At 40.9% G+C, this 25,190-nt stretch overlaps 1 protein-coding gene across 3 annotated transcripts in view; it reads left to right on the top strand.

Annotated features, from left to right (window-relative positions):
• C10H18orf63 (chromosome 10 C18orf63 homolog) overlaps nt 1-24,862 on the top strand; it is a 56,598-nt gene extending 31,736 nt beyond the window's left edge. Inside the window, exons 12-14 of one of the 3 annotated variants that reach the window (XM_051851098.2) lie at nt 13,795-14,781; nt 14,973-15,062; nt 23,224-24,862. In XM_051851098.2, the coding sequence (XP_051707058.2) occupies nt 13,795-14,781; nt 14,973-15,029 (1,044 nt within the window). In that variant the 3' untranslated portion in view covers nt 15,030-15,062; nt 23,224-24,862. Of the gene's footprint in view, nt 1-13,794; nt 14,782-14,972; nt 15,063-17,948; nt 18,890-23,223 lie in introns of those variants that run through there. The other 2 variants (XM_070050051.1, XM_051851097.2) reach the window with 2 other exon arrangements.
• The last annotated feature ends 328 nt before the right edge of the window (nt 24,863-25,190 follow it).

Raw genomic sequence — 25,190 nt, 5'->3', positions numbered from 1 at the left:
TAAGTAAAGATTTCAACAGTTTGCTCCCACACAGAAACAAAGTGAAAAATACTGTTTGAGTACTAGTTATAGCATTAAATCTCAATGTACAGCACACTAAGGACAGAGATCCTACAAAAGGAGTAAGTGCACAGTGAATCCTGTTGTTGACTTAACAAATTGACACTCTTATTTATGGCATCAGTAATCACCCTAGGCTCTTGTCATGAGCTGCCAAAGCTATGGAAGCCCCCTGAGTTCACCGACTCTGATCATATTTAGACAAGGCCATGGTCAAAGTGGAAGTTCTCTCCTCCCTTCAGAGAAAGGTACCTCCTTCTTTGATGACCTGTTCTTTCCACTGGGATCTCACTCGCGGAGATCTTTCATTTAGTTTTTTTTTCCCCAGAGTGTCTTGGCTTTCCATGCCTGAAATACTCTCATGGGCTTTTCAGCCAGATCTGCATGCCTTAAGGGCTGATTATGAGGCCAGAGTGCTGTTTAGGACATCTGCCATTCTATGGGTCGGCTGTGTATCTTACTTCCCATGTTGGATTGTTCTCTCCCTTTTTTATTCTATCAGCTAGTATTTGCAGACACTATTCTTGTTTATGTGATCCCTTTGGTTCTTAGTCCTATCATTATGATCAGTTGTGAACAGAAATTGATCACTGGGACTAGTGAGATGACATTGGTACATGCCACCTTGATGGGATTGAATTGGAATCCCCTGATATGTTTCTAACTCTACCGTTTGAGGTAAGTCAGCTTGAGCATGTCCCGAATTGCACATCTCTTCCCTCTTATTCCCACTCTTATATTTAACAGCGATCACTTTTCAGTTAAGTTTCAGCACTTAAGAAGAATTGTGTATTGATTACAGTATTCAACCAAAAGTATTAAGTAGAACAAACAAAAAAATACTAAGAGGGATAACATATTAAGCTGCTCATCAACAGTCAGGGTGAGGGCTGATCAAGTCACCGTTTCTCATAGTGTTCATTTCACTTTAACAGGTTTCCTTTTTGGTGCTCAGTTAGTTGTCACCTATCAGGGAGAACATGTGATATTTGTCCCTTTGGGATTGGCTTATTTCACTCAGCATAATGTTTTCCAAATTCCTAACAGGGATCACTTTTCAGTTAAAATTTAAACACCTAAGAATAATTGTGTGTTAATTACAGAGTTCAACCAATGGTACTAGAACAAAAAAAAATACTAAAATGGATAAAGTATTACATTGTATATCAACCGTCAGGACAAGAGCTGATCAAGTCACTGTTTCTCATAGTGTCCAAGCAATAGTTATTGAAAAATCCTTTTCTCCTCAATACTCTGCATTACAACCTTTCTCATAAGTGCTTTTATATACGTGATATTGTTTCTGAACTACTTAATCTCTTTCTGTAGTCTTTGTTTATTCTTGCAGCAATACTAATTTTTGAGTTGTTATAATTAATCTTAAACTTTATTTTCATTATAAACAATGTTGTAATAACATTAAATTTTATAATGTTTGGAATCTAGTAAAAACAATTTAGGTATTCTTCATCTTTGCATTTCCATACAGTTAGTTTCAGTTTTTCAAGTTATATACACACACATACAGAGTTGCAGTGTTGATTGTAATCTCATTGAGGCTTAAAATCCATGAGTATTTCATATTTCTCCCCATATTAAATGTCTTGTTTAGTTCCTCTCAATAATAGTTTATAGTATATGTATGTCAGTCTTAAGCACTTTTATTAGGTTATTTACGTACCTAACATTTTAGAATGTTATAAATCATGTATTTTTAAATGTTTATCATTTATTTCAAAATATTTTCACTATGTTTCTCTTGTGACCCATGAATTATTTATATGTGTTTAATTTCCTAACATAGGAATTTTCTGGTTATCTTTTTGTGTGTGTTTCTAGCTTAACTGCCTGATGAAGTGTGTTCTAATTTCCAGGATTGTGGATTTGTCTGTTTCTCCTGCTTTTAGCATTTGCCTTATGTATTCTGAGTTCAGTACTAGGCACATGTATATTTAGGATTTAGAATTGTTTATCCTGATGAATTGAACTTTCTGATATTGTGCATAGCTGGACTTTTTGTTACCTGAAAGTGATAGGAAGAATTGTGGGACTGCCTGGATTTTTATCCAAAGGCAGAGAAAGAGCCCTCCAGTGAGTGCAGTGGAAACAGACAGTAGGAGACCAATGGCTTGTCATGATCCCCCACGACTTCTCCTTGGGAAAGTGTCAATGCTCCATTAAAGTTATAGAGATCGTGCTAATAAAACCTTTTGTGTGGTGCTATCCAACTAATATATACATAAAAAAATATATACATAAAAAAAAACACATTCATGGAAAAGAGAACCCCTCCATTACTTAGGAATAGGAAGTGTTTTGTTTCATAAGGATTCACACATACTGGCACAGGGTTTCCAAATCCATCAGACACAAGAACACACTAGAGATCACGCACATGGGCGAGAGGGGTTTTCTGCATTGCTGAGCCAGCTCTGCTGCTTGAATGCTGGCAGGGACCCTGCTCATCGCGGTTCCCACCACTCCAGTGGTGTCAGCTGCTCGGACGCTGGCAGGGACCCTGCTCATCACGGTTTCCACCACTCCAGTGGTGTCAGCTGCTCGGACGCTCGCAAGGACCCTGCTCATCGCGGTTCCCACCACTCCAGTGGTGTCAGCTGCTCGGACGCTGGCAGGGACCCTGCTCATCGCGGTTCCCACCACTCCAGTGGTGTCAGCTGCTCGGATGCTGGCAGGGACCCTGCTCATCGCGGTTCCCACCACTCCAGTGGTGTCAGCTGCTCGGACGCTGGCAGGGACCCTGCTCATCGCGGTTTCCTCCACTCCAGTGGTGTCGGCTGCTCGGACGCTGGCAGGGACCCTGCTCATCGCGGTTCCCACCACTCCAGTGGTGTCAGCTGCTCGGACGCTGGCAGGGACCCTGCTCATCGCGGTTTCCTCCACTCCAGTGGTGTCGGCTGCTCGGACGCTGGCAGGGACCCTGCTCATCGCGGTTCCCACCACTCCAGTGGTGTCGGCTGCTCGGACGCTCGCAAGGACCCTGCTCATCGCGGTTTCCACCACTCCAGTGGTGTCGGCTGTCTGTGGTCCGCGCACTGTGCCTCAGGGCGTGCTCTCAGGGTTTGCTGCCCTGCTGTCTGTTTCATCTGGAGCCAGTATCTTCAACATTCCAGGCATCTTTCAAGCCGGGCCACAGCATCAGTCACTAGCCAGCAGTGGATTTAGTTGTCATAGTACAGAACTGTGACAACCTGGCTATCAGGACTATAGGCAAGACCACTTCCTTAGAAGGGAGTGTAGGGGGACAAATATCCACTGACATCTTTGTGATAGTGGAGCTTATCATTTTGACTAGACATAACATTTTTTGAAGTTTAGTTGCTAGTCAAGTCTGAATCTGAGGGATTTGGAAGATATGTCATCACATATTTCCAGCTCAAATCTGTTTCAGAAATACTGAATCAGGACAAAATAGTTGTTAGATTTTGCCTTGTATAGGCAAAATAACAAAAAATATTCAGAATGGAAAATCTGATCTTTGTTTTCCTCCTGACAGATTGAACATGATAATAGAAGTTAGCCTACTTGAGTCTATTGAGTGCCTTCTGTGTGCCAACTGCTTTATGTGCATTATCTCATAACATCATCAGAATTGACCCCTGAGATAAAGAGTTGTTTTCTCAAGTGTGTGGAAGAGGAAATTGAAGCATTTAAGTAATTTAACCAAAGCCACGCCGTTAAATTCATTGCAGAATTAGAATTGAATCCCATATTGTTAGATTCTTAGTTCTGTAACTAAGTTTATAGGTTTGTGGTTAGAAGCGGGCTCCAAGAACAGGCTGCCTGGATTTGTATCTGTACTAATATAATTTGAGGCAGGTAATTTCATTTCCTATGCCTTAGTTTCCTCAGATTAAAAACGGGCTGAGGGAGTAGTGGTGACAATGATGGCTCTTGTCACAAACTAAGTGGTCTGGATAGAACTCTGAGATGCAGTTGAAAGCACATGGTTGCTAGTGGCTGTCCTTCTAAGTAACACCTGCAGAAGGTGGGAAGGTAGCAAGATTGGGTAAAGCAAGAAGACAAAAGCAAAGCAGGCACCAGATGGCCTTGGCTGACATAAGGAGTGCTATGGCTAAAATGGCCACAGCCAGGCCGTTATAACCTCTCTTGAGTGTTTAAAACTCAGCAGACTTTTTTAAGAATTATATTAGCAGGAGTGTTTACCTAAGTAGTTTTTTTTTTTTATAAATTATGGAGTTTTCAAAGATACATATAAGAAACGCCTATGCATCTGCCATCTATCTTCCCTCTTGACATGTTTTTGGGTAGTGGAATAAACTTCAGTGTTTTCAAACAAATCCCAGCTATGATGGTATTTCACCTGTAAAGACAGTCATACATCTTTCTATCTCTTAAGAACATTTTAAAAAAAATATTTACCTAACATGTCATTATATCTAACAGAATTAACAATGGTCCCTGAATATAATAAAATACCAGTTCACACCAGTTCATCTCAAAGATTTAAAATTTTTATTTAAATCAAAATCTAAAAAAGGACTGAATAATTTCATTTGTTTTTATGTCTCTTAAGTCTGTTTTATTGTAACATCCCAAACCCCTTTCCCTTTCCCTTTTATTTATGCCAGTTACTGCTAGAAAATTGCATCATTTCCCCTTGAGGATTTCCCATAATCTGGATTTGATTGATTGTTTCCTTGTTATGTCATGTCTTTTTAAAGCAAACATAGTCTCCTAAACCCCATATTTCCTATAAGCCTATGGTTAGATCTTAGCTTAACTGAATTTTGGTTCAGTTTTAGGCAAAGAACACACTAAAGTGGTGTAACATACAAACCAGATTATATAAAGCACATTTGATAAGTCATTTTGATAATTTCCCAAGTTTCATTCCATCATTACCACAGTACTAGATTTCTGTTCAATACCATTCATGTCAAAAAACAGGTTAGAGTTTTTTGTTTTATGTTAATGTATAAAGTTACATAAATTATAGGTAAATTCAAAACTTAAAAGTCAACCAGTGTGGCCAACGTTGTAGTGCAATGGGTTAAGCCACTGCTGCTCCACTTTCATCTAGCTCCCCGTAATGTTTCTGGGAAGGCAGCTGAAGATGGCTCAAGTTCTTGGGTTTCTGCCACTCTCATGGGAGACCTAGATGGAGCTCCAGGCTTCTGGCTTCAGCCTGGCCCAGCCTCAGCCATTGCAGCCATTTGAGGAATGAACCAGCAAATAGATCTCTCTCTGTCTTTTCTTCTCTGTCTGTCATTCTGTCTTTCAAATACATTTTAAAAATCTAAAAAAAAGTCAGCCAAGCTACATTTGCCAATGACACCTAGCATAATCATAATAATGTGTAGTAAAGCATATTTTTGTCTGCTTGTGATGTCATAGTTTTAGTTTGTTGATCATTTAAGTATATTTAAGTACTATGAATTATTTATGATCTCATCTGCTGTTTACATAGTTCCTTTTTGTAGTGTTTTTATAAATTTTGAATATAAGCCTAGAGGTTTACCCCTTTGAGTTATTTATGCTGTTTTAAAAATTGAAAGAATTGAGTAAATAATATATTGAGAGGCTGGGGGCAAAAAGAAAGCTCCTGGAAATTATTCCACCAGATGTATATATTTGAGAGACAGATGAAGAGGAAACAAGATGTGAACATAAATGTAGTTCAGACTCAAGACGTATGTTCTAGACAATTTCTATGTCTGAATGCAAGTAATTTTCTTACATGAATCTGCCTAGAGCAAGTTTTTCTTTTGGTATCTCAAGAAGTAGGTACATTGTTTAAAAATTACTAAAGTTTATGAAACCCAAGGATCAAAAAATGTGTATTCTTCATTTTTTAATTTATTTTTTATTTTTTTAAATTTTTGACAGGCAGAGTTAGACAGTGAGAGAGAGAGAGACAGAGACAGAGAGAGTTACATACAGTGAGAGAGAGACAGAGGGAAAGGTCTTCCTTCCATTGGTTCACTCCCCAGTGGCCACCACGGCTGGCACTGTGCCGATCCAAAGCCAGGAGCCGGGTGCTTCCTTCTGGTCTCCCATGTGGGTGCAGGGACCCAAGCACTTGGACCATCCTCCACTGCCTTCTCGGGCCACAGCAGAGAGCTGGACTGGAAGAGGAGCAATTGGGACTAGAACCCAGGGTGCCGGCGCTGCAGGCAGAGAATTAGCCTAGTGAGCCACGGCGCCAGCCATATTCTTTGTTTTTATAAATTCGATCTCAACATAGTTCTTAAATCCTTTTTTAATCAGATGGGAAAAATTTAATCTTGGCACTTTAGGATAACTCCATCATTTTGGACAAAACATCTTTCAGGTGGAATTTCAATCAAATTTCAAAATCCTTCTTCTAGCAGTATCCTTAAGTGCTTATGTTTCTGCTATAGAGTAAGGTGAAGTACGTAGAAACATTTGCCTAATACGGTCTAATACGGCAAAGGAGCAGATGCCCTGAGTTCCACGCTCAACACTGCAAAGCTGATGAATGGACGCTTGAGCTTCTGCTAACCCTGCAACTGAAAATCAGAGGCACTGATAATTAAACTTTAGTTTATTTACTTTTTTTTTTTTGCTTTTTTATTTTTTTATTTTCAAAACCAACTGAAGTATGAATTTCCCTTACTGGTTTATTTGAAAAACTGTATTTGTGTCTAATTAGCTGGTCCTAAATCATATCCAGACTCTGGCTGCAAAGGGGAAAATAACAATTTTAGATTTCCAGGCTCTAGTCTGTCGCTCTCCCTCTTCGTGGAGGAACGACACAGGACCCTGCGCTGTTCTTTTGTCTTCTCGGCCCTCCCCGGGTTTGCTGCTGGTTCTTCCCGGGTTGGCTACCAACCCTTCCACCTCCGTGGAAGGGTGGTTCCCCCTGCCACTTTCCCCACTTCCGCGGGGGAGTGGCACACCGCTGGCCGGCTCTCTCGGGGGCTGCTCAGATGTTCCTCCAGGTGTTCCTGGTGCATGTTGTCTCTCTCCTCCTTTATAGTCCTCTTCCACCAATCCCAACTCTGCTACCCACACGCTGAGTACGCTGCTCTCCTCCAATCAGGAGCAGGTCCTGCTGTTTATTGGTTGAACTGGAGGCAGCTGTGTAGAAGCTGTTTCCTCCTCTCCCAGCGCCATATTGTGGGAGAGCAGATGCATAGAATAAGTCTTAATTCCAGTAACAGTCTAGTCCGAGTTGCTCCCCACACTAGTCCAGAAACAGCAGAAAAGTGGAATGGAAGTTGAATACCAGTCACCCTCAGTCACAGCAGGATGAGAGAAAGGAGGGAAAACCTTCACTTCCTAACCTGGGTTGTTCTGGGGTTGGTGGTCTCTGCTCACATTGTATCTTGACAGAGATGCTGTACAAGATAATTTTTAGCTTTATCCTAGGTCCCTTATAGAGTCTTAAGACAAATAGCTACAACACACAACACACAAACACATTGTTACTGTCTCTAGAGGTAAATGAATTATGCCCTCCCCAATTCATATTGTGAGGTCCTATTGACTTTTTTTAAAATTTATTTGACAGGTAGAGTTATAGACAGTGAGAGAGAGAGAGACAGAGAGAAAGTTCTATCTTCTGCTGGTTCACTCCCCAAATGGCTGCTATGGCCAGCGCGCTGTGCCAATCCGAAGCCAGGAGCCAGGTGCTTCCTCCTGGTCTCCCGTGCAGGTGCAGGGGCCCAAGCACTTGGGCCATCCTCCACTGCCTTCCCGGGCCACAGCAGAGAGCTGGCCTGGAAGAGGAGCAACTGGGACTAGAACCCAGTGCCCATATGTGATGCTGGCGCCGCAGGCAGAGGATTAACCAAGTGAGCCATGGTGCTGGTCCTGCTATTGACTTTTTTTTAACCCAGAAACCTTTTATTTAAGGAATACAAACATTAAGCATTTCATAATTACAAGTTTAGGAACACAGTGATTCTTCCCACTCTACCTGCTCTTCAATCCTCTTCCTCCTCTCCTATTCCCATTCCTATTTTTTATTAAAATCCATTTTTAATTAACTTTATACACATAAGATTAACCTTATACCTATTAAAGAGTTCAACAAATAGTGTCAAACTATACTATATACCACAGATGAGGGAGAACATATATTTGTCCTTTGGGGACTGGCTTATTTCACTAAGTATAATGTTTTCCAGTTGTATCCATTTTGTTGCAAACAACAGGATTTCGGGTTTTTTTTTTACTGCTGTGTAGTATTCCACAGTGTACATATCCCATAATTTCTTTATCCAGTCTTCAGTTGATGGACATTTGGGTTGATTCCATATCTCAGCTATTGTGAATTGAGCTGCAATAACATGGAAGTACAGATAACTCTTTCATATGCTGATTTCGTTTCCCTTGGGTACATTCCCAGGAGTGGGATGCCTGGGTCTATATTCAGGTTTCTGAGGTATCTCCATACTGTCTTCCACAGTGGCTGTACCAGTTTGCATTCCCACCAACAGTGGATTAGGGTACCTTTTTCCCCACACCCTCACCAGCATTTGTTGTTTGTTGATTTCTGTGTGAAAGCCATTCTAATGGAGGTGAGGTGAAACTTCATTGTGGTTTTTGATTTGCATTTCCCTGATGGCTAGTGATCTTGAGCATTTTTTCATGTGTTTGTTGGCCATTTGGATTTCCTCTTTTGAAAAATGCCCATTTCTTGACTGGGTTGTTTGTTTTGTTGTTGTTAAGTTTTTTGAGTTCTTTATATATTCTGGATATCAATCCTTTATCAGTTGCATAGTTTGCAAATAATTTCTCCCATTTTGTTAGTTGCTTCTTCATTTTGCTGAGTGTTTCTTTTGCAGTACAGATGCTTCTTAATTTTATGTAATCCCATTGTCAATTTTGGCTTTGATTGCATGTGCTTCTGGGGCCTTCTCCAAGAACTCTTTGCCTATGCCAATGTCTTGCAGGGTTTCCCCAATTTTCTCTAATAATTTGATGGTATCAGGTTGTAGATTTAGGTCTTTGAACAATTTTGAGTGGGTTTTTGAGTAAGGTGTAAGTTAGGGGTCTTGCTTCATGCTTCTGCATGCAGAGATCTAGTTTTACCAGCACCATTTGTTGAAGAGACTCTCCTAGCTCCAGGGATTGATTCTAGCTCTATTGTCAAAGATACATTGGCTATAGATGTGTGGGTTGATTTCTAGAGTTTCTATTCTGTTCCATTGGTGTATCCATCTGTTTTGTGCAAGTACTAGCCTGTTTTGAATATAACTGCCTGTTGCAGGTGATTTCTCAACAATGTTGCAGTGTATTCCTTTCTGAGAGGAGGAGCGTGGTAGGGGCAAGAGGCGTGGAGTCATCACACAGACCCCAGGAGTCAGGTGAAAGTGAGCTTGAGGCAAGCAGCCTGCAGACTCGTTTATTTCAGTTAGTACAACAGCTTATATAGTCAAGACCAGCCAATCCGGTCAAGGGGCGGTCTATGCCCCAACCAATCACAGCCTGTTGCCAGGCAGTTTGCAAAGCCATCCAATCACAGCCTGTTGCCAGGCAGTTTCTGAAACCATCCAGTCATGGCCTGCCATTAGTCAGGCTCTGTTGTCATGTGGTTTCCTCTGTTGTCATGTGGTTTCCGAAGCCATCTAATCACGGCCTGTTGCCAGGCAGTTTCTGAAACCATCCAGTCATGGCCTGCCATTAGTCAGGCTCTGTTGTCATGTGGTTTCCTCTGTTGTCATGTGGTTTCCGAAGCCATCTAATCACGGCCTGTTGCCAGGCAGTTTCTGTTGTCAGCAGCCATCTTGGCATGATCTTTTCAACTCAGCAGCCATCTTGCCATGAACTTTTCACCTCATTCCACCACAACTGCCCTATATAGGTCTTAATATCGGGTATTGTGATGCCTCTGGCTTTATGTTTATTGTATAAGATTGCTTTGGCTATTCAGGGTCTTTTGTGTTTCCATATGAATTTCAGCATCCTTTTTTCTATATCTGAGAAGAATGTCCTTGGTATTTGATTGGTATCACATTGAATCTTTAAATTGCTTTTGGTAGTATGGACATTTTGATGGTATTGATTTTTCCAATCCATGAACATGGAAGATTTTTCCATTTTTTTGTGTCTTATTCTATTTCTTTCTTTCTTTCTTTAATGTTTTGTAATTCTCATCATAGAGCTCTTTGGTGTCCTTGGTTAAATTTATTCTGAGTTATTTAATTTTTTGATAGCTATTGTGAATGGGATTGCTCTTTGAAGTTCTTTCTCAGCTGTGGCATTGTGTATACAAAGGCTTTTGATTTTTGTGTGTTAATTTTATGTCCTGCCACTATACCAAACATTTTTATGAGTTCAAAAAGTCTCTTAGTGGAGTCTTTTGGATCCCCTAAATATAGAAGCATGTCATCTTCAAATAGGGATAGTTTGACTTCCTCCTTCCCAATTTGTATTCCTTTGATTTCCTTTTCTTACCTAATGGTTCTGGCTAAAACTTCCAGGACTATATTGAATAGCAGTGGTGAGAGTGAGCATCCTTGTTGGTTCCAGATCTTAGTGGGAATGCTTCCAACTTTTCCCCCTTCAATAGGATGCTGGCCATGGGTTTGTCATAAATTGCCTTGATTATGCTAAGGAATGTTCCTTTTATGCCCAATTTGCTTAAAGGATGTTGTATTTTATCAAAGTAGAGATAATCATGTGGTTTTTGTTCTTCAGTTTGTGAATGTGATATATCTCATTGATTTGTGAATGTTGAACCATCCTTGAATATCAAGGATAAATTCCACTTGGTCCAGGTAAATGATCTTTCTGATGTGTTGTTGGATTCTATTGGCTAGTATTTTGTTGAGGATTTTTGTGTCTATGTTCATCAGGGAAATTGGTCTGTATTTCTCTTTCTCTGTTGTATCTTTTTCAGGTTTAGGAATTAAGGTGATACTGGCTTCATAGAAGGAGTTTAAGAGGATTCCCTCCCTTTCAATTGTTTTGAATAGCTTGAGAAGAATTGGAGTCAGTTCTTCTTTAAATGTCTGGTAGAATTCAGCACTAAAGCCATCTAGTCCTGGGTTTTTCTTTGTTGAGAGGGTCTTTATTACTGATTCAACTTTCATCTTTGTTATTGTTCTGTCTAGGTTTTCTGTGTCTTCATGGCTCAATTTAGGTGATCTGTATGTGTCCAGGAATCTTTCCATTTCTTCTAGGTTTCCCAGTTTGTTGGCATACAGCTCTTTGTGGTAATTTCTGATTATTATTTTTATTTCTGTGGTATCTGTTATATGTATCCCATAAGTTTTGATGTGTTATATTGTCATCTTCATTCATTTCCAGAAATTTTTAATCTCTTGATTTTTTTCTATGACCCATTATTCATTCAGGAGCATGTTGTTCATCTCCATGGGTCTGCATATGTTCTAGAGATTCCTGAGTTTTTGATTTCCAGCTTCATTCAATTGTGGTCTGAGGAGATACATGGTATGATTTGATTTTTTTTTAATTTGCTGAGACTTGCTTTATGGTCTGCCCTGTGGTCATCCTAAAGAAAGTTCCATGCACTAGTGAGAAGAATGTGTATTCTGCAACTGTAGGATGCAAAGCTCTGTGGATATCCATTTGGTCCACTTGGTCTATAGTGTCAATTGACTCTGTTGTTTCCTTACTGATTTTGTGTCTGGTTGATCTGTCCATTGCTTAAAGTGAGGTATTGAAGTCCCCCATTACTATTGTAGTGGAGTCTATGTCTCCCTTTAGATCCGTTAATGTTTCTTTTAAATAGCCAGGTACCCTGTAATTGGGTGCATGTGCATTTATTATAGTCACATCTTCCCGTTGAATTGAGCCTTTAGTTATTACATAGTGCCTTTATTTGTCTTTTTTTAACAGTTTTTGTGTTAAAGTCCAGTTAGTCTGATATTAGAATGGCTATAGTAGCTCTCTTTTGGTTTCTGTTAGCATGGAATATGTTTTTCCATCCTTTCACTTTTAGTCTGCATGTATCTTTGTTTGGTGAGATGTGTTTCTTGTAGGCAGCAAATAGATGGATCTTGTTTTTTAATCCATTCATCCAGTCCATATCTTTAACTGGAGAGTTGAAGCCATTTACTATTCAATGTGACTATTGATAAGTAATGACTTGGACCTACAATTTTCCCATAAATATCCCTGTTGTTTACTTTGGATTTCCTTTGTACTTTAATGAGAGTTTTTCTGTGTTTACCTTCTTTCATAGTGATGACCATGTTTCTTTTTTTCTGTGTGTAGCACATCTTTAAGCATCTTTTGCAAGGCTGTACAAGTGCTGACAAATTCTTTCAATTTCTGATTGTTATGGAAAGTCTTCATTTCACCTTCATTCACAAGTGAGAGCTTTGCAGGGTACAGTATTCTAGGTTTACAGTTTTTTTTTCCTCTTGGAATATATTTCGCCATTCTCTTCTAGTCTGTAGGGCTACTGATGAGAAATCTGTTGTGAGTCTAATTGGAGATCCTCTGAAACTAATCTGGTGTTTTTCTTGTGCACATTTTAGAATCTTTTCTTTATGTTTTACTGTGGAAAGTTTTACAATGTGTCGTGGTGAAAATCTTTTCTGGTCGTTTTATTAGGATTTTTATGTGCTTTCTGTACTTGGACATCCCTTTCTTTCTCCAAATTGGGGAAGTTTTCTGTTATTATTTCACTAAAAAGGCTTAATCCATTCTCTCTTTCCCCGCCTTCAGGAACTCCTAGGGACCCATATGTTAGGTCATTTGATAGTATCCATAAATCTCCAACACTGTTTTTAAGTTTTCTAATTTCTTCTTCTTTATTTATTTTCTTTTTTGGTCTGATTGTAAAATTTCTGGAACTTTGTCTTCTAACTCAGATATTCTTTCTTCTGCCTCATCGAGTCTGTTGTTAAGGCTTCCACTGCAATTTTTATTTGATCTATTGAATTCTTCATTTGCTTTAAAATCTCAATTTCATAGGAAAATTTTCATTCATGTCATGTATGAATATTTTAATTAGTGGATTTGTTTATGATTACTTCTGATTAATCCTATAATAAATTTCTGGCATTTCTTCAATCTCTTCATCCTCACATTCAGGTATTTAAGTGTTGTGTTCATTAGGGACATTATGTTGTCTTTCTTATTCTTGTTACTAGAATTTCTGTGTTTAGTTTTACTCATTTGTGGAGATCCTTGTTGGTTTGGTTTTTTCCCCCTCTGACAGCTTTATCTTTGAACTGTGCTACAGTGGGTTAGTGGAGTGTGTGCTCTTTCACTGAATACTCAGAAGCGTGTGCTGGGTGTGGCCAGGGAGCTGTGTTCAGTGCACCAGGGAGAGGGGTTTCCAAGGTGACACCCTAGTTGGGTGTGAGAAAACTCTCTTTCATTTTTGTCAGAGGGAAGAGCTTAATAGCTCTTTTGGCATGGTCTCACAACCTCCTCATCTCCAAGGAGACCAGTGTCCGTGTGCTAGCCCCAGAGGGTGCAGTATTTATCCAAATGGCCACAAGAACCACACTCTGGAGGCCAGTGGGCAAGCTATGTGTACAGGTTAGTTGTTGATTGATACTGCTCTTAGAAGATACATTCATCTTAAAACATTATCTTGAAAAGATGGCCAAACTACAAAAAGAAGGCAATGTCAAAAAATGTACACATTTCCACCAGAAGGCCCATTTATGTTTCGCTTTTCTTCACCTGTTCTGCGTATGGTAGTATTACTTTACATTTTTATTGTGATGAATATTTTATGTTTTACCTTCCATTAAGGACATTTATTACATTTTAAAATTTTCCTAATCTCTATCCTTTCAGGAAAACAAAGTCAAGCCACCCAATTTGACCACTAAACATCTGTTCAGGACTTGTGTGACTCAAGCCACTTCCAGAACACCTGCCCTGGCTCCAACTCTTCCACCATGTTCAGTAGCAGTGGGCCACAAGGGGGCACTTTTGAGCAGCCAGCCAAAGCCAGGCATTTTCTCAGCTTCACATTCTCAGCCAGAGGCTGTTTCTGGGAGAAGGATACCTGGGTCTAACCAGGTACCACAAGAACATTTGGAAATGTCAAAGCCCAGCAGAGAAAATGCTCAAGCTAACCACACCAATCTCAGTTCCCAAAGTAAAATCACCCCTAAATTTGTGCCAATTTTCAAAACCAAATTGTTACAGACAAACAAAAACGAGTCAGCATTTGGCAAACTGAAAACAAAACACACTGTTACAGAATATAAATCATTTTCAATTAAAACTACCATGATCCAGGACAATAAGCTGAATTTAGGTCCAGCTATTAAAAAAGGGTCTAATAGTAACATTCAGATGCATGCAAGAAATGTAAATCAGAAGAGTTCCACACCTCGGCCAGAGAAAGACACCAAGTCCCTAAAGATGACCAAGTATTCTTTTTCTAATGCAACATCAAGTGTTCATTTAAATCAAAGTAAGCAGCCACCTAGTAATGCAGTATTTCAAATATCAAATAATTTAGGTGTGATAAAAAGTGCTACTAACTTCCCATTGAACGGAAAAGAAAATTTAACAAGCAAACACACAGCACAAATCTTAGGGAAGGGCCATGAGTCATTAAAGATAAAAAGACAACCACATATTTTTGAATCAGACACAGAAACAGATGATTCACAGATACTACATCAACAGTCAGCAAATCAAACTGAGGATTTTGATAGCAGACCAGTCCACAGACCTAAAAGGAAATTACGTTTACAATCTTCAAAACCACCCAAGAAGCATCACTCTAATACTACCCATTATGGGCAGTCCAGTTCTCCTAGGAACCAGGTAAAAAATTTAACCGGGGACTATTCGTCATATGCTAAACCATTAAAACATTTTAAGTAAGAAAATTTAAGAGATTGGCTCAAGATCATCTAGAAACATGATAAAGAACAGAATGTCTACCCTAGCATAAATATAAGTATATATGAATACAGTTATTTTTTAATAAAATATTATTCCTCATTTTGATACAGATACATGAGTTGGATAAATCAAAACCTAAGAAATCTCGCATCATTCCTAAAGCTTAGATCATGGACATAAAGAAAGAAATTTTCTACCAGGTATCTGTTGATTAATTTTTCCTTACATTTTCCAAAATGGGATTGCCACACTTGGAGCTCTCTGATCTCTTGATAAGAAAGGGTAATTTTTAAGTTCCCTGAAACCTTAAAATCAGCAAGGAAGTAAGAAGTGGTGGGAACAGTACACATCTCGACTTAGGAGTGGACACAGCAACCGTTCTCTGCCATAACGATCCCCGAGAGGGCCGGCATGGAGAGAAGTCCCACCTCGGGGCTCCTCCCCTCCGTCCTGAGGAGACGTTTTTCTGACTGTGGAGGCACAGCAGCTGCAGACTGCCTAGATGTGTGAAACTGACAGCTACTAGAGTATCTAATTTGTTGTACTCTTACCCAAGGAAGTAAACCTAAAATGTTTCAGAGGTTTACCATTAAGTTAAAATTTACTCCAAAGGTGCTGCTGTGCTAAGTTTAAACTTGAAATTTAATGAATAAAGCTTAGTTCATGGCACTGAATTTACAAAATCATGCATCTAGAAGTTACGTTTTATTCTGTTCTGTTATCTGTTCTATGCTGAAATATCTACAAATATAGTTTTGCATAGAACTGTTGAGATACTTTCAATTCAAATTCTTTAAGAACCAAGTAGAAAACATGTTCTTCTTTTCTCTTCCAAATGATATTGCTTTCTATAACTAATAGAATTTTCAGCCTGATTAGAATTAACCAAAAGATATTTAAGTCTATTCTTGTATATGTTATGATATTTTGTTTTATATAGTTTTTGACATTTTACGTTTTAGTGTACTCAGTAAGCAGTCAAGGAAAATCATGTATGGCCTTAAAAACTGTCCTTTGCATTTTTAGAAATAAATGAAATCTATCCTGGATTTCATATTATTTTAGAAGTACAGCACTTTCTCACTTTCTCACTTAAGACATGGCATGACTTTTGTAAAAGAAAATAATTTCATCAGCTAGAAAGAATAACAAAATGAGAAAAACTACAGGATGTAGAAAAGTTTCTGAAGTTATAAGATCAGTATCTACTCCTATAAAAAGTTTGAATACTTTAGTTTCAAGAAAAAATTAGAAAACCACTTGCATTTCCCGTTTGTAGAGACGCCATCTGAACACTGGGTGAAGGCTCCTCAGAGGGTTCCCTCAGCAGCTGTGGGTCTCTCTGCGCTGCTGTGGGACCTCCTTCACTCAACAGTTTGCTCTGTAATGTTTGCCTGGAGTCTTGTGGTGTGTTTCACTATTTGCATCTTGATCAACGATTAAGGTGTTCCCAACTATTAACTATTTTAACAACATCAGATAGTCTTGTATAGATCTTTACAAAATATCCAGTTAAACAGCAGTGTTACAGGTGAAGATACGTTTATTTTTCCCTTAGTATTTTTATTTGAAATTTACTTTAATTCATTATTATTTATTGTCAAACCAAAGGACAGATAACAGTAGAAAGAACCTGTAAGTACCAACTGCCCAGGTAGACCAGTTGCTCAGGTTCTGCCATGTTTCATCTCTTCTTCACATACACAGTGTTTTTCCTGAAATATTTTAAAGCAAACCAGGACACCATATAATTTCACCCATAACACTTCAGAATATCCCCTAGCGTAAGGTACACTATACCGTAAAGAAGAGTCTGTGCACACGTCATGTTCTGGAGGCGTCCGTCTCTGTTGGCTCACTTAATTTCTCTTTTGTTTTCCCATGAAAACTAACGGAAGCCCTGAGTAAACTTAAAACCTGTCTCACAGTAGCACTCGATGTTTACTGGAGTGGAAATGTCTCTGTCTGGTGATAGCCATTAGCCTGTGCCGTGTGCCAGGCAGTGGGGAAGTGCCATGTGTACTCAGGCCTGAGCCCTGAGGGCTGGTGGTCTCATCTCTGCTCTGGGTTCAAGCACAGACTTAGGGCTATTTTTCACTGACGCAAATGTCCAGAGTGATCTTCCGGCCCTTGTTACAAATAAAGAATATTTGAAAAAAAAGAGAAACAGAAATAGAGCTTCTTACCTAACAAGTATTATTTTTTCAAACATTTAGTTTATAAAATATGATGTAATTTTGTAATCTATTTAAAAGAGAATAAACATCTTCATTAAAGATTCCACTGAAACAATCCTTCATTGAATGAAAAGAGCCATAGAGGACCAAGTATAAGCTGAACTTTGATTTTTAATTTGGTTTTCAGTCTCTACCACTTCACTAAACATTACAGCTAAGTGTAAAAAGAAACACAGACTCTACTTCAAAACTGTAAACGTGACTCTTGCTCCTGAACTTGTGCCTGGTTGACTAGTTTGTTGTATTCCTTTACTGTAAGCATTTTTGGTTTCCAGAATTATCTCAACTTCACAGTTGTTTCACCATTCTCCCAGGACACACACTTAAGTATTCACCAGTTGAGTGTGTCCTCCTCCTGAAGCTGGTCTGGTAGAGAATGGTGTTTCATTGTGAGGCTATATTGAAAATATTTGTGAAAGCCATGCTAATACTTGTGCATATATGGTCAACCTGGTCACCTACAGCACGTGAAAACCAGCCTGCCTGTCCCCAGGCAGTATGCCTTACAGGGTGAGGACTTACTTTAGTACTGGGCTGTGCAGAATAAAGATAAGCCCACTGCTGAAGTTAATACGCATTCTCTTTCAGTGCTTCAGATAATCCTGATAACCTCTCCTCCGACCCATTAATGTTTGAAATTTAGGATTTATAGTATGTATTTTACTTAAAGTTAACCTACATGACAAAACCTAAAGTGTTAATATCATTGTGTTTTCTTACATAGCTTTATCTTCTTTCCTAATGAAAGTTTTTTAAGGTATGCATGTATGTATAAGTGTGTATATGTTTATGTGATTTAATATAGATTGGTAGATAGCTTGATTGTTGATTTTAATATTCCATTTTCAGGGGATGGCGTTGTAGCATAACGGGTTAAGTTGCCGCCTGCAGTGCCGTTATGCTGTGTGGGCGCCAGTTTGAGTCCTGGCTTCTCTACTTCTGATCCACCTCCCCACTAATGTACCTGGGAACGCAGCGGAAGATGGCCCAAGTTCTTGGGCCCCTGCACCCATGTGGGAGACTCAGATGAAGCTCCTGGCTCCTGACTTCTGCAGCCATTTGGGGAGTGAACCAATGAATGGAGGATCCCTCTCCCCCACGTAGCTCTGCCTTTTGAATAAATAAAATAAATCTTTAAAAAAATTCCATGTTCAGAAGAGGTTCTGTCCAGATTTCTCTGCTTAGATTTACTAGAGAAATCAGTGAAGATGTTGGTTCATTTTAAAATTGCAATTTTGAAAGCCAAGATAATTCTAATTAAGGAAAGCTAAGTTTTACTTCGTTGTCTAAGATCTGATGATTTATATGCAGAACAGATCCCTTTCCCCCCTCAAAAAATTCTTCACATTCCAGATGTACATTATTTTTAGAAGCATTATGGTTTTAACCATAAATAAGTGATTTTGTTTTCATACATCCAGACACTCTTATTAAGAAATCAGTCATTGCATTAAAAGGCCGTTGGCAAAGGGCCAAAACAATGCTAAGAATCATATTTATAGAATGTAAAAAATGCTTCTCATGTACTGCTCATATATTAAGTTTCTCAGTATTTGTGGCTTACCAGTAAATTTTTATTTGTATTTTCATGTTAGAATCAACTGTGTACTTTATTGCTTAATATATAAAAAAGATGAAAAAATTTGGGCTTGTCAGTGTTTAGCTTTCATTTGACCAACTAGCTTCCTAACCAGTTTTTACTGTCTATTTTCAAATTACATATGATTTGGTGTTATTCTATCACTGCCAATATATTATTAATTGACACTTAAGAATGGTCAGTATTTATAAATATTCAAGAATGTTATTATGGTCTTTCAATATTGATGCCTTTTTTAACTTTTATTTAATAAATATAAATTTCCAAAGTGCAGCTTATGGATTACAGTGGCTTTCTCCCCCCGATAACTTCCCTCCCACCCGCACCCCTCCCATCTCCCGCTCCCTCTCCCATCCCATTCACATCAAGATTCATTTTCAATTATCTTTATGTACAGAAGATCGATTTAGTATATAATAAGTAAAGATTTCAACAGTTTGCACCCACACAGAAACACCAAGTGTAAAGTACTGTTTGAGTACTAGTTATAGCATTAATTCACATTGTACAACACATTAAGGACAAAGATCCTACATGGGGAGTAAGTGCACAGTGACTCCTGTTGTTGACTTAACAAATTGACTCTCTTGTTTATGGCGACAGTAATCACCCTAGGCTCTTGTCATGAGTTGCCAAGGCTATGGAAGCCTTTTGAGTTCGCCAACTTTGGTCTTATTTAGACAAGCCCATAGTCAAACGTTCATGCTATCCTGTACTACTTAGGGTCTTTTAAATAAATGAACAATAAAAGTGTTTCAAATAGACGTCTTTCACATACCAGAGTACCTGTATATAAGGGGACTTCAGAAAGTTTGTGGAAAGTGGAATTAGAAGATAGTGCACACTTCTGTGAGCTTTTTGAAGCCCCCTCATATAGGAATCGAAAGACTTAGATACATCACAAATTCCTTTCATTCTGTGGTTCCAGTCCTCACGTGGTTTGCTGCTATACGTACATGAACTGGCCTGGGTCCTGGCCTTTTTCTGAATTTTTATTCCCAAAGTCTTTTGTTCTCCCACTCAACAGATATTTAGTACTGTATGCATTTTCTGTGTGCCAAGAACTGTTACGGATATTGTAATAGCTTGGGATATTTCAGTCAACACCAGACTTACAGTCTAGCAGGAAGACATAACAATAAATGTGACAAATAAGCAAATTATATAACTATTATAAAGTGGCAGGTAAAATGAAAAGAGGAAAACTAGAGCCAAGTGAGGGAGGTGGTTAGTGTCGGCTGCCGGAGCAGAGGTGTGCTCCAGGTGAGGGAGGCGTGGATGGCGGAAGGACTCGCTTTCCAGGCTTTGGGAACACCCTGTATGTCACAGAAATGTCAGGGAGACCAGAGTTCTGGAGTAAAGGGGCCAGAGGAGAGGGGACCCGAGCTCCAATCACCCTGGGCCTCTGGACCGGGCTGGGTTTAGAGCATTTCTCTGAACTCACTGACGTGGAGTTGGGGTCACAGAGCGGGATGATCTGACGTAGGTTTCAGCCGGATTCTCCTGGCTGCTGCTGGTAAGAGCACTGGCGTTAGGGTTGGGAGAGCAGGTGAGAATCCAGGCAGACGATGGTAACACTTGGGCCCACTTGTGGCAGCAGAGGGGATGAGTCTGGATACGTTCTGAGGCTTAAGAATTCGAGAGAAAGAGAGATGTGTATGATGGCTGCAAGGCTTTGGACATGATCACTTAGAAGGATGGAACTGTTAACTGAAATGCAGAAGAGCAGGCGTAGAAGACAGACTTCGCAGCACAGGGCCAGTGACGACCCTTACAAGCAGTTTCTGGGGACCAATGGAGGGGAAAGCCCAGCTGGAATGGATTCAAGGTGGGGAGGGTGGGCATCGGAAACCACAAGTCATCAGTGGGCTCTTCTAAAACGCTTACTTTCATTTTCACCCAAATAACAATGTCCTCTGACTCTCCCTTTGTTGATACTCTTTTCCCATGAGGTGGCCACAATAGCCGGAGCTGCGCTGATCCAAAGCCAGGAGCTGCTTCCAGATCTTCCACATGGGTGTTTGGGACTTGGGCCAATAGCAGAGAAGTAGATCGGAAGTAGAGCAGCTGGGACTCGAACCGGTGCCCATATGGGATGCCAGCATTGCAGGTGGTGACCCCCTAACGTGTGTCTTATGTGGGAACCAGAATGACCACAGATGAAACTGAGAAGTTGTCCTGGGCCAGGGTGGTGAACCACCTGGAGGCAGAGAATGGAAAAATCAGACAGTTCGAACAGACTTAGAAATGGTGTGTTTTGGGCTGGTGCCGCGGCTCACTAGGCTAATCCTCCACCTGCGGCGCCGGCACCCTGGGTTCTAGTCCCGGTCAGGGCACCGGGTTCTGTCCCGGTTGCTCCTCTTCCAGTCCAGCTCTCTGCTGTGGCCCGGGAAGGCAGTGGAGGATGGCCCAGGTGCTTGGGCCCTGCACCCGCATGGGAGACCAGGAGGAAGCACCTGGCTCCTGGCTTTGGATCAGTGCAGCACGCCAGCTGCAATGCACCGGCCATAGCAGACACTTGGGGGATGAACCAACGGCAAAAGGAAGACCTTTCTCTCTGTCTCTCTCTCTCTCTGTCTTAACTCTGCCTGTAAAAAAAAAAAAAAAAAAAGAAAAAAGAAAAGAAATGGTGTGTTCTGGAAACTGACTGTACTTGGAGCATGCAAATGTGAGAGCAGAAATGAAGCTAGATTTTCAAGCTTGAGCCCTTGCAAAGAGAGTGTTGCCTTCAAAGACACAGAAAAATGAGGGAGTGTCATGAAAAATTTAACTGGTGTATGTGTCATAAATGGGGTTGGTATCATCAGCAGAAGATTCAGGTAAAGGTAGCCAAGAGATAGATTGAATCTCGCATGGGAAATGAGAAGGTTTTTTTTTGTTTTTGTTTGTTTGTTTGTTTGTGTTGGTCCGAAGCCAGAAGCCAGGTGCTTCTCCTGGTCTCCCATGCCGGTGCTGGGCCCAAGCACCTGGGCCATCCTCCACTGCACTCCCAGGCCACAGCAGAGAGCTGGACTGGAAGAGGAGCAACCGGGACAGAATCTGGTGCCCAGACCGGGACTAGAACTTGGTGTGCTGGCGCCGCAGGCGAAGGATTAGCCTAGTGAGCCGCGGCGCCAGCCAGGAAATGATAAGTTTCAGCAGTCATCTGCCTAGAAGTGTGGGCTAACAGAATTTAAATGACAATCTTGAGGAAACAATAGCATCATTTAGGGAGTGGGGAAAGGCTGGATGGAGAAGATCCACAGGATAGATCGGAGAGCAGAGGTACATGTCACTGAAGCCTAGAAGAGAGAGGTCTAAAGAGGTGAGTACTGCCAAGGACAGGTCCTTCGAGCCCAGGGAAAAGAGCCCTAGAAAAGGCAGAATTGGAGTCCGAGGTTCCTAATGGCTACCACAATTCAAACACTTACCAAGAAGTAGGAGAGTGTGGAGGTGTGGAGGTGTGGAAGAAGAAAGCACGGGGGTCTTCTACGAGCAGTTGTGACTTGGTTCATCTAATTTCAGAGTCATGTTGGTGGGAGGACAGATGGACAGTGTTTCAGGGATCGCAAGATCAAAGGATTACGTGTGAGGTGGCACAAAAGGATGAACACTTGAATTTAACCAGGAAGTAAGCAATACTGGTGAGACTTCAAGTGGACAGGATTTTTCAACTTTAAGATTTCCTCTCTGGTTTGTTAAATTTCTAGAAACTGCTGCTACCTAATATCAATAGGAAAAAAGATTCAATCATCTGAATTGATCACGTTTTTTGAAGATGAGTGATGATTGATTTTTAAATAGTAAATGTGTATTTCCCCTCTTGTGTTCTGACAGTAAAATTGCCAGCTTCCACCAAAAAATAAAATTCCTTAGTATCTTGTACTACACAAAGATCATCTTTCTACTACTATGTATTCGTTATATTATGAAATTCTTGAATTTAAAAATATTCAGGGGATAGTTTGCTATCTACATTCAGGGATTTAAAAATACACATAGTATTTTTATTTTGTTCCACTGGCTTCTTTCCAGAGCATCAGGAGGAGTCAGTTTTAGTTGGCACCCTGTTCTGATCCGCAGTCATAGTAAAGGAGAAAACTGGCAAAGCAGAGTTGCCTCTGGTTTAGCACACGGCCACAGACCTCGCCACCAACATAACTTTGCGATGCATCTTTAAATCTCTGAAGCAGATGAATCAAGTGCTTTAAAATAAAATCTCAGGCTGTACTTAGGGGGAACATGTGTCAGTAAAATCATTTAGATTAAATGCAACTCCATAGTTTTATTTCTGAGAATAAGGATTGCATATACATTTTCTTTTCCAAGTAATTCCAAGTTCTGCTCCTTAGCTATAGTGCCATGCTGAAATAAATTCAGAAAGTTCATGAAGCAAAAGCAGGCTCACTTCCTTCTCTCCTCTTCTCTTCTAAACTTGGTAAACTCTCCTCTTGGTCTGTTCAGAACCTGAAAACTCCTTGATAGAGCTATTGGAAGGGTAGGGCATTCAAGGCCAGGCTACGCACTAGTCGTTTCTTTTCACAGAGAGCAAATGACAATGCTGGGTCAACGTTTAGAAGTTCACAGAACATCAGAGAACCAAGTGATATGAGGAGCTACCAGCCCAAAACCCAACAGCGGGGTGAACATTTGCTGCAGCAGGTAAGATGCCTCTTGGGTCACCTGCATCCCATATCGAAGTGCCAGGGTTCAAGTCCCGGCTCTGCTCCCAGTTCCAGCTTCTTGCTCATGCACTTCCTGGAAGACAGCAGGTGGTGGCTCAACTACTCCCCCGAGGGAGCCCTGAATTGAGTTCTGGGCTCCTGGCATTGGCCTGGCCCAACCCAAGCTGTTAGAGGCATTTGTGGAGTGAACCAGTACCTTTCAAACCAATTTTTTCAAAAAATAAATTAAAAAAAAAAGAGCCTAAGGGAAAATTATACCAGAAAGCAGAAAATTCAAAACCACTTTTGTTAAGAGACGTGATAATCCAGATGCTAAACTGAGCTGTCGTTGTGATGACATGACAGGTAAAGGGACCAGAATGAAGCCCAGGGCCTGCTCAAGGTGGGCTTTAACTTGAGCTGCCCACAATAGCCTTCACGCACCACATGTGGTTGCTGGACCCCTGATGGGCTGCCTGAAGAGCCAAGGTAAGCCAGAGGCGACCCCTGCCTTCCTTCCCTTCCAGAGGTCCCTGGGGGCAGAGAGTAGGGGGAGAGCATCCCCGAGAGCCCCCCCCCCATGGGTTTCTGCCTAAATTCATATCCCCAAAGTGATCCAAGGAACCTCACCCAAGAATTTAGCTTAAAATAGTACCAGAAATACCAAAACCCTTTAGGAGAACTCTAAACATTACTTTAAGGCATTAAGGATCAAAGTAAAAGGAGAGCTAAATCATGTTCAGGATTAGGCTTGGGGGCGGGGTCATAACTCATTCCGGAGCCAAGGAGAAGCAAGGAGGCCTTTGTTAGCAGGCAGGCAGCACTTTCTCTGCCGAACTTGGACCTCCACCCCGCAGCCCGAGACGGGTGCCAACACAAAAAGACAGGGACTGGTCCCGTGCCTCTGCGTCCCAATGAGGCGCGTGGAAGCCAGCTCTTCAGGCTCGGGGACAGAAAGAATTTCTTTGGTTTTAAGCCAGTTTTGGTGGACTATTTGCCCCTGTGTCTTAGGAAATAACTAGTACACACTCCAGTTATAAAGTTTATACAGAAAAATGTAAAGAAAACGTAAAATCAGCCCAAACCCCACCACCAGGGCATTTCTCCTTACAGAAACCCCTTTGTATGTGCACATGCCTATATTTATTCTTACAAAATTGAAAACATACTGCCCGTTTGGCACCTGAATTATTTCAGTTACCATTGTTTTATATACTCCCACATTGCAACATGTGCTTCAGAAACATTTGAAAAAACGTATAAATGTGCTTCAGATGAATAGGCCCCAATGTGGTATTTTATCTGATTCTTTTTAGGCAGCTGTGGAGTTTGACAACGAAGATTTAGTAAACATTTTCAACCACAGGGTTCCCTGGTGTCCTAGGAGTTCTCAGGCGTGAGGGCCGGCCATCAGGAGTGCAGGGTAGCACACTCTGTGTGTGTGTGTGTGTGTGTGTGTGTGTGTGTGTGTGTGACTCTCTCCACCCGACCCTTCTTACATATCTGCTACTGCTGACAGGGTGAGGGGATCTAGGAACGATTAGAAAACCTTAATAGGCGGCAGGCGCCGTGGCTCACTAGGCTAATCCTCCACCTGCGGCGCTGGCACACCAGGTTCTAGTCCCGGTCGGGGCTCCGTATTCTGTCCCGGTTGCCCCTCTTCCAGGCCAGCTCTCTGCTGTGGCCAGGGAGTGCAGTGGAGGATGGCCCAAGTGCTTGGGCCCTGCACCCCATGGGAGACCAGGAGAAGTACCTGGCTCCTGCCATCGATCAGCGCGGTGCGCCAGTGGCGGCGGCCATTGGAGGGTGAACCAACGGCAAAGGAAGACCTTTCTCTCTGTCTCTCTC

Source organism: Oryctolagus cuniculus, chromosome 10 (genome assembly GCF_964237555.1).
Source record: "Oryctolagus cuniculus chromosome 10, mOryCun1.1, whole genome shotgun sequence".
Lineage (NCBI taxonomy): Eukaryota > Metazoa > Chordata > Mammalia > Lagomorpha > Leporidae > Oryctolagus > Oryctolagus cuniculus.
Note: the sequence above shows the minus strand (reverse complement) of the source record. Positions and strands in the feature narration are given on the sequence as shown.